At 33.7% G+C, this 9972-nt stretch overlaps 1 protein-coding gene across 2 annotated transcripts; it reads right to left on the bottom strand.

The window, feature by feature from the left end:
* Positions 1-1072: 1072 nt before the first annotated feature.
* LOC143552129 (rab GTPase-activating protein 22-like) lies at positions 1073-4531 on the bottom strand. Of its 2 annotated transcripts, none has more exons than XM_077042420.1 (10): positions 3963-4531; positions 3755-3853; positions 3545-3648; positions 2789-3465; positions 2585-2707; positions 2410-2498; positions 2117-2317; positions 1613-2020; positions 1455-1538; positions 1073-1355 (listed from the first exon to the last, which is right to left on the bottom strand). In XM_077042420.1, exons 1-10 carry the CDS (start codon positions 4095-4097, stop codon positions 1308-1310), a joined length of 1968 nt encoding a protein of 655 aa, XP_076898535.1. In that variant the 5' UTR covers positions 4098-4531; the 3' UTR covers positions 1073-1307. The 2 variants fall into 2 exon arrangements, with proteins under 2 accessions (XP_076898535.1, XP_076898536.1); XM_077042421.1 differs by having other exon boundaries at positions 1076-1355; positions 3972-4531.
* Positions 4532-9972: the final 5441 nt, after the last annotated feature.

Below are 9972 nucleotides of genomic sequence, written 5' to 3'. Positions count from 1 at the left end.
CATACCCCTACAACATGTATTTTTTTGGTGTGAAATGCGTATGAAACTAGTGTAAGGAAATATGAAATGTTGAGGTAACAAAGACGTCGGTTATTACAAATTTAGCGACAGTTGAGCGTACAACCACGAAGTGCTTGCCTTTGAGAAAAATAACTACTATAATATACATTGTCTTTATTTTTGGTGTTTCTGAATTTTAAGAGAACCGATTCAAATCTGAAAATTTTACCTTCCATTTAAAAAAATCCTATCGCTCTGATTTTAAAATAACAAACAGTATAATAAATTTCATTCATAATTTTTAAGATTATTATTGTTTGAAGATGTTAAATAGTTACCATTACGTGTAGTGCACATAAATACATGATACCCAAAATTAAACACCGATTTAGATTGAGCGTAGTAGTTCAAGTTAAACTGTCATATCACTTCAACGCAAGTAACGAGACTTTAACTAACCCACCCTTAAGACTAAGACTGAACGTTGTGAATTGGGGGTAGCTAACAAAAAACGTTGCCACGTCACTCCTACGCATGCGAAGGGGGAATAAGTGAATAACTAACTCTCAAATGGATGTAATCATTTAACCAAAAAACAACTATTTCAAATTTTTTTTAATAAATATGTGAGTGAGATATTTTGATTAGTTGAACTTTTAGTTGGTACAACCATCAAATGCCCTTCATCTCGTTACTTCAATGGCGCCCTCGTTACTTTTAAGTGGCGATGCAGACAAAAATGGTGCATCCCTTGTATCCATAACAAGTAGTTTTAAAGGGGAAAGTAAAGCCTTTTATAGTTTTATTAATAAAACACTTGATGATAGTTAATTTCAGTTACAGCCTGACACTTTAAGTTAATTATAGTTAAATGACAATTGGAATTCGAGTGTAGCTTATCATCAACGCTTATTCATAGATTGAGTTTAAAGTTTCTCTCATATTATTAATATTGTAGTGGGTTAAATTTAGCAATTTAGCATCACAAAATATTTAAAAACAGTTTTTGATCACACAAATACAATGGGCCGAGTTAGATGTATGGTCAACTCAACAAGCAGTTGGATTATATATTAATATTCATCAAATAATTAAAATCTAATATTCTATTCCTTTGTTGAAAAGTATATTATAATAAGTTTTTAATAGTTTAATTCTAAGTTTACAACTTGTATTGTGTGACCTAAGCAAGAAGCCTTCTATAATATCCTTCAAATTAAATACTTTTAAAAAATGTCTAACAGTGTACATGCCACAACAAAAAAAATATAAATTTTGTTCAGACCTGCAAGTGTTGACACCTCTGATCATAAACTTGAAGTATGCGAAGCTTCCGGACTTTGATTCTTGATCAGCTGGATTTTAAAAATTTTACAAAAACTAACGTTAAAACGCGCTTGTGTATAAAATGGTAATAAAAAGATGAAAGGTTTAATATCATAATATGTACCAACCTTGTAAAAGTATTTCTTTCTGAGTTTAATGGCTGTACGTATGCATCGCTTAACCCTAATCTTCAGCATATTATCATTAAATATCTGCATCATAGATTAACAAAATTTATATATAAGTAACCCGTAACATATAAAAATTAAAACTAACTATAACTGACCTTTATCAAATCATCAATCGAACGCGTGTCTCTCATGATTTTATGCCGGTTCAATATAAGAATAGCTGCAACACAAAAGATTGGCAATTCATCGTCACCGTTTCTTGTTGATGATATAATAGTGCATATCTGAAACCGCTCATTCTTTGACCACAAACTTTTAGTCAACCCACAAAACGGGTGGTTCAGTGTGGACTTTATCCCATTGGTTTCAGAACTTAACCGTTCTAAATTCCCATTTTTCATTTCCGACCCACCGTTTGAACTGCTACTACCCACTTCATTCTCATTAATTTCCTTTCCTTTGACTTTTGTTGACTCCCGAGGGATTTGTAGAACCAGAAGCTCGGGACAACTATTCTCCAGATTTAAAGCTAATGATTCATCAAAATCAGCAGCCCACATCATCTACTAACAATGAAAAGAGCACTTTTAGACTTTAGTAATCTCACACTTGTAAGTTGTAAATATTATCCGAGAAGAAGAAGAATATATTATACATACCTCCCACATGCAAAGTGCCTCACTGAAAGTCAACTCGCGGCGGAAAAGTACTAGAAGCATCCGGAAGGCGAAATGAAGGCTTTCGGCACCTATTTGTGATAAATGAGTGAACATTTCTCGGTCTACGCGCTCTAATATATGCCAAAGTGCTTCTAACTGCTTCATCACACCCGTTGTTCCTTCCATTTTAAATTTTTCACGCTTGAAAGAATAAATTCCAAGAATAAAAAAAGTATTAGTGAACATGTATGCATAAAAAAATAATAAAGAAGTAGATTGAAGTTAAAGAATACCATTCTTCTTAGAAACATCTCAAAGCACCAGAACGCATCAGCATTGTCCTCGAAGAGTACAATAAACGGAGATAACAAATCACTCATACCTGCAATTCTAGTTGCAATGTAGCATTAATTTCTTTAACAAAAGGGATAACTTAATAAGAAGAGATGAAAAAGTCAAAGCAATAACCTTGACAGTATCCTGTTGCAGGGTCAACCCAGGCATAAACCGCAAGAATATCCGACATTCTGGCTAAATTTTGTGTGTTCTCATAAAACTCCAGATGACTGTCGGTTCTAACAACATCGACAACTGAAAAGAAAAGAAAACAAGAACCTTTTAATTTGGTCAAACAGGTCAAACAAAGAAAGATAACTTTTAAGATAACCCAACCTATTTGGTGCAGTGTCCAAAGCCACTCGGATACTCTATCTTGACCTTGACTTCGGGTTCTTCCGTGGCTCGCCACCTGGACCAGACTTCCAACCACTATTTCATTTCCATCTTTCTTTCTCTGTACTTCAACATTATCTATTTCATATTCCGAATTATTAGATCCAGGTACTTCAATTCTAGAGTTACCAGTACATGTAGAATTATTAGATGTGGAAACATCCATTACAAGATCTACGTTGTTATTAATCTGAAAATCATACACATGATCATCTTCAAATCTCAGCTTCCGCCTTGTAGAATGCCTTTCGTCATTTGATTTACATTCATCCTTACCATTATTTTCAAACAAATTCGTAACTGGCAAAGGAGGAAAATCATAAAAACTTGAACTTCTGCATTCTGATGCGTCCCCTTCACTTCTTGACTTTGAACAATTACCGTTGTATGGAGTATATGAATCATCATACGACACACAATCAGAACAGTTAGACAAAGACTCTAATCTGTCAGAAACGACATTAGAATCTTTTCCTTGTTTCACTTCAGATTTTCGTTTTTCATTCTCTTTAGTTCTCATATCCATAACTTTGTTTCCAACAACATAGGCTAAAGAACCCGTACCAATACTGGAATGCATTGACTGGCATTGCTTAATAAGATCTCTGTACCGTTCTCTGCAAGTTTTCATCTAACAGTTATTAACTTATTATATCACTTAATTCAAATATTTAAAAATTTGTTCAAAAAATATACCTCCTTGCATTCCTTAACTTTTTTCTGTAATCTGCAGTACTGCTTAAAGTATAACAGCCTAGAAGAAACTCCCAAACTTCAGGTCTTATTGACGGATCTACCCCCTGCCAGATAATAAAAAGGAAAACGTTACGTGTTGCAAAAAAAATCAGCAGAAAGAACACTAAATATGGAATAACTTTTTTAATGAAAAAATATATAAAACTTTACCCCTAACATAATCAATTTCAGTGCTTTCTGAAAACCAAAAACCTTTCCATCACTATCAAATGTTGTTTGCCACTTTTCTGGTTTAAGCTTTTTATTTATCTGCAGAATTCACAAATTAAAAAAGACATTAAAGTACTTGATGACAACATAATTGCAACCATTAACAAAATTACATGTTAACACAGAAAGAGCATGTTTAGAGTCTTACAGTAATAACCTTAATAGGTGATTGATGAAGACACGGTTCCCCAATATCGCGAACCATAGAACCGACTCGTTGTAAATTGACTGTGCCACTCTTCCCACATGTCCAGTGCTTGTGATCTCCATCAAACGACATCATCAACAACTCTTAAATATTAATCAGTTCCCCTTCACTGTCTCCCAATCAATCAAATCAGAATCCTTCAAATTTCAATAACAATAATAATAATATAATTAAGAAGGTGTTGCAACTTGCAAAAAGATGTTACTCGTTAGTTTCACAACCTATAATAAAATAAAAATTCTAAACAATCAAAACCTACTTCCAAATTATGAATACGACGGAACACATTTGAAACCCTAACCTGAGAGAAATTATAATCTCACTACAATAGGCAACAAAAACAGCATTCAACACAGAACATTCAATTGAACGCTAATTTACGAAAACCGGTTCGAAACGAACACGAAACCCTAACTAATTAACAAACAAGTACTGCACAGTGTGCGGTGATCATCTATGGAGGAATCAGTTGAAATCAAATAAATATAATACATAATAGCAATAACAACAACAACAACAATACATAATAGAAATCTCACTAAAAACATTCAATTGAACGCTAATTTACGAAAACCGGTTCGAAATGAGCACGAAACCCTAACTAGTTAACAAACAAGTACTACACGGTGTACGGCGATCATCTATGGAGGAATAGATTTAAACCAAATACATATAATACATAACAGCAATAATAATAACAACAACAGCAACAACTAAGATACATAATAGAATTCTGACCAAAAAACATTCAATTAAACGCTAATTTACTAAAAACCTGTTCGAAACGAGCACGAAACCCTAACTAATTAACAAACAACTGAACAAGTACTACACAGTGTGCGGCGATCATCTATGGAGGAATCGGTTGAAATCAAATACATATAATAATAATAATAATGATAATAATAATAATGATAATGATAACAACAACTGAGAGAAATGAAATTAAAATCTAACTAAAAAACATTCAATTGAACGCTAATTTACTAAAAACCAGTTCGAACGAACACGAAACCCTAACTAATTAGCAAACAAACAAACAAATAAATAATAATAATAATAATAATAATAATAACTGATAGAAATGAAATTAAAATCTAACTAAAAAACATTTAATTGAACGCTAATTTACTAAAATCCGGTTCGGAATGAAGACGAAACCCTAAGTAATTAACAAGTACCAGACAGTGTGAGGGAATTGAATGTAATGAAATTGAGAATAATATAATACAATATGATATAATAATAAACCTGAAGGAAGGTGTGTGTGTGTGTGTGTGTGAAGAGATCCGGCTAATAGAATGAAATGAAGAGATCGGAGTAGGAGTAGCAGTTCCGTCTCCATCAACACTTGTTAATGTTAAGACCGTTTCTTTCGTTTTCGCCTGGATTTTCTTCAACCCCTTACCTTTTTTATTTTTTATAAAATACTAGGAAATATCATGATGTAACGGTTTTAGTTTTAGTTTTACATTTACAAATCTCACTTTACTAGTATCACCCCGATTTATATGGGAGGTATAAAGGATAGAGTTCGAGTCCTTATCTTCCCCGGTTTTACCGGCTCTTAGCTTTCGTGTCGTTTGACGGGCGTGGGGTTGGGTTTTACCCGGGGAATCCCTCAATAAGTGGACCGCTAGGGGCTCAGTCCTTCCGGACTCGTGGCTGGCTTGGGCTATCTTTTGCTGGTCGTTCCAAAAAAACTGAGTTGACCTGAGTGTTGAATTGAAGCCGAATTGTTTTGAAATTGATTATGTATAAACTGCTTTGAAACCGTGGGTTTAAAACCGGTTTGTAATTTTCTCTACTGAAACTTATTACAAATTGATTAACCGGGCCGAAACCAATCGTAACCAGGTTAATAAACCGGTTTCAACCCAAACCGAAACGATCATAAACCGGTTTTGAGCTTTGTTGACCAAACCAAATTGGTCTCAAACCCAAACCAGTTTATGCACCTCTGATTACAATTAGAGGTGCACAAACCGGTTTAAAACCTAAAGCCGGTTTGGGTTGAAACTGGTTCGTTTAGTTAAAAAAATCAAGCCTGGTTTATGATCGGTTTCTTGACCAAGTTATGATTGGTTTCGATTAGGATTTTGATTGGCTTTATACTGGTTTTAGTTGGTTTCGATTCGGTTAACTGATTTCGGTGGAGAAAATTACAAACCGTTTCAAACCTACGGTTTAAATCGGTTGCAAACCGGTTTCTACATAATCAGATTCAGTTCAGTTCAGTTTCGAGCCGGTTCGGTTAACATGTTCTTTTGCCCACCTTGAGATGTGGACACTTACACACAACTTTCCAATATTATATTGTTTGAATAAACCACGACACTCCGGATAAGACGAGCATGATGGGAGAGGAGTGAAAAATCGGTCTACATGTAAGAGGGTTGACAAGGAAGGTGAGGGTGACTGAGAGGATGTTAGTTAAGCTCTGTAGAAGAGAGAAGTGGCGCGTCTGCATTTTTTAGTGCGTGGACGGTTTTACACTGTATTCGTTTAAAATGTGTAAATTCATATTATAATGTTGATTTTGTGCACTTAAGTATCGATAATGTATAAAAACAAAGGATGTATAGCGCAAAATGAATCATATATAAAGAATTAAGAGTATCGTGTTGCTTTGAAATTGTGTTTAAGTAACTGTTTACTTTTGTCATGTTTTTTTCTTTCTTAGCATATGTAACACGCATTACGTGTGCATACATTATTATGGTTTATATAATTTTTTACCTATATCGATATTATACTTAAGCTTTATCTTATAAAAGTTAAAAATAAATTTTATAAAAAGTACATGCGTGTGTTTGGCTGGGCAGGGGGTAAGCATGCGTGTGTTGACCTCACTGGGGTGTCCCCGTTGGTGGGGCTGAGAGACAGTGGCTTCGTACCGGGACAGACGGTTAGAGCGGAGTCTAGGAAGGTTGCTAAGCATGAGACATCGTGTTTGGAGAATCAGCACGTGTTCATTCCATTTGCCTTCGACACTTTTGGATCCCTAGCTCCCGAGGCGGTTCGCTTCTTGGAGCGGGTGCAGAAGGTGGTCCACAGTGACTCGCAAAGCCCGAGGAACCAAGGATTTATATTTAATAGAATAGGCTTTGCGATTCAAAAGGGGGATAGCGGCGCAGCTTGTTGCTCGCTTACCCATTATCCAGATGTAGTTCGGTTTGTGTTATATATAAAAGGATCAATATTTTCTCTAAAAGTACATAAATGGGTGAAATAAAAGTTGATATTAACTAAACGGACAAGATAACTAAATGATCGATTTAAATATGTTTTTTGGTATGCATGTATGTTGCTTAATTGATTTTGTCATATTCAAATTATATTTGAAAATGATCTTTGTAAAAGGATAAAATAAATTGTATATTAATAAAGAAATTATAACTACTATACATGTAAAAAAAAGGTTATACATAAACAAAAAAAAAAGAAGGAAAGGATTATAATAAGGGTATTTTTAGTTAATATGAGTGATAAACAATAGGCTAATCGAAATCAATTTTATGAGAAGCTAGTTTTATTATGAAATTAAAGTACTTAAATTTGTTTTTATCAATTTCCATGTTGTTCACAAATATAAATATAGTATAATGATCAATTCCATCAAACTATTTAATCTTGCACTCCAAGCATTACTTTTTAAGTCATCACATCATGTCCAATGAACCACTTGTTAGTACACTTGTTAACATCGAACGACTAGGAAAATAAGCAACTTAAACAATTAAACTTCACCTACATATTGTTAATCATATAATATCTTCTCTATGCATACTATTCTCATAAGGATTGTAGCAATATACATAGTTTATTTTTAGGGCTTAGAATTTCTAATTAAGGAACAAACGATAGATGATTTCAATAAAACAGAGGTCAAAGGGAGAGAGACAACACATGTTTCAAGTGTAATGAACTCGAGCACTATATGGTGGAGTTTCTAAACCGAGAGAAAACGTGTCAAGTCAAATGTTGTACAAGACAACATTTTTTCTTTCTTTTTATATTGCATATTTACATATATTTTGACCTATAAATTAACCATATCTATACTACCTAATATTATAGTTCTTGTATGGCTCGTTTATTGTTTTAATGACAAACTAACTTACTCCTATTAATCACCAATACATGCACTACGTAGGATTTGAGCATTTCACCTCCATGATAGAGGGAAGACACCTTACCACCACACCATGTCTATTGGAAACAGATGGACCGCTTATTAAGAAAAATTCTCAGGCTCTCGATCGGGTCTAAAAATCTTGAACTATATCGCGAGAAGCATCTACTAAAACAACTAGGTTACATTTCTCTCGTGCTTCTAAATTTGTATTTAACACGTTAATTATTTATTATTATTTATTTATTTTAAAACATGGAAAAGAATTTTGTTTAACGGTTTTATATTTTCTCTTTTATTATATTTGCGACATGTGCATGAAAATGCCAGTCTCTTTTGTTAAGTTCGAAAAAACATCAGTGATATGTAGAACAAGCAAACTCTCATTAACGGGCTTATTTGGATTATGGGGTGGTTTTTGTACCTTAAAAGGATCAATTTAAAAAAAAATACCTTTTTAGCTAAAATAGTCAAGGTTAACAATTAACAAAGATAGATGACGTCATCAATCCAATGTGATTAAACTGTGCTATGTTTGATGCCTTCAATTAATAAGCAGCCAGAGAACAATAGAACATTGTGCAATTAAGCTGTTAATGTTTAGATTATTAGATATTGCCAATATCAAATAGTGGAGAATAAATTTTTGTATTTTGTGTATATTTAAGAACTTAAATAAATGATCAATAAGATGGAATATAACACCCCGGCCCGGTTAGAGCCGACGTGTCACTCGATACGATAAATAAAATCCAACTTTAAAAGTTTAAAATCATTCAATACCAAAAAGGTTCAATATCATAGACAACGAAAATAAATAAAGTTGTTTCACTCAAAGAAATTATTCAAGTTCCTCATTTTCCAACTTAAGACTTTTACTTTTACTCTCTTATCAAACGTTCCCCGGATTCCTTTGAGTACTTGTAACAAATTAAAGAAAAACACAAAACGAAGAAACACGGATGAGCCAAAAATTGCCCAGTAACGGAGGAAAATAGCAATAACAATATACGATTAAAAACGATACGAGGAACAATCAAGGAAGAAACAATTACAGTTTGCGGGCCGTTAACAGTAACAATACGCTGAACTATCAGTTATAAAACAGTACAATAACAATGTATTGGAAATACCCATGTGAGCCAGTAACAGTAACATTATGTACATTAGCTGCAGACTAATGCACCAGTAATTAAGTGAGATAGGAATGTGGACACACACACCTAACCATCTCACTCCAGTAACAGTTTACCTAGGATCGATCCATACGCCTCTTAGTAATCAGTATATGCTCTCATCGCACAATAAAATAGAGACGTTGTGGACTAATCGCTCCGCCACAGATAGAGCACGTCATAGGTGGATAAATGCTCGGGTATTAAGGTCAAATAAAATACAATAACAATGATCAATATCTATATAATATGTCTCAATAACAATCAGTCAATGTACAATGGACTATTAGGAACATGCGATAATGAGTGCAATAAAATATATTATATCGCATGCGTGACAATTTCACTATATCAAATAAACAATGATCAATATGACAATAGCAATATATAACGGTGACACGATACTATGAAACAAATATACAATATTACGATACGATTAATGAATCAATAACCCATATACTATGAAAATGAAGACACAATATGACGCTACTAGTGCAAGGCTACGAAACCCGTGCACTATGAGAATGATGAAAACAACGTTTACGCTACAAGTAAAAGACCACAGAATCCGTACACTACGAGAACGGTGAAAACAATATAAAGCTTAAAGAAGAGAAACACGGAATCCGTACCTTATAAG

The sequence above is a fragment of the Bidens hawaiensis genome, unplaced genomic scaffold, assembly GCF_021521415.1.
Source record: "Bidens hawaiensis isolate Kalapana, Puna unplaced genomic scaffold, B.hawaiensis_p1.1 tig00016775_1, whole genome shotgun sequence".
Taxonomy (NCBI): Eukaryota; Viridiplantae; Streptophyta; class Magnoliopsida; order Asterales; family Asteraceae; genus Bidens; species Bidens hawaiensis.
Note: the sequence above shows the minus strand (reverse complement) of the source record. Positions and strands in the feature narration are given on the sequence as shown.

Excerpts from the sequence above, each read along its gene's own strand:
- LOC143552129 (XM_077042420.1), bottom strand. The coding sequence starts at position 4,097 with ATGATGTCGTTTGATGGAGATCACAAGCACTGGACATGTGGGAAGAGT. Across the intron at positions 2,318-2,409 it reads AGATGTTTCTAAGAAGAATG|CGTGAAAAATTTAAAATGGA; the intron begins GTATTCTTTAAC and ends TATTCTTTCAAG. Across the intron at positions 1,539-1,612 it reads CGATTGATGATTTGATAAAG|ATATTTAATGATAATATGCT; the intron begins GTCAGTTATAGT and ends TCTATGATGCAG.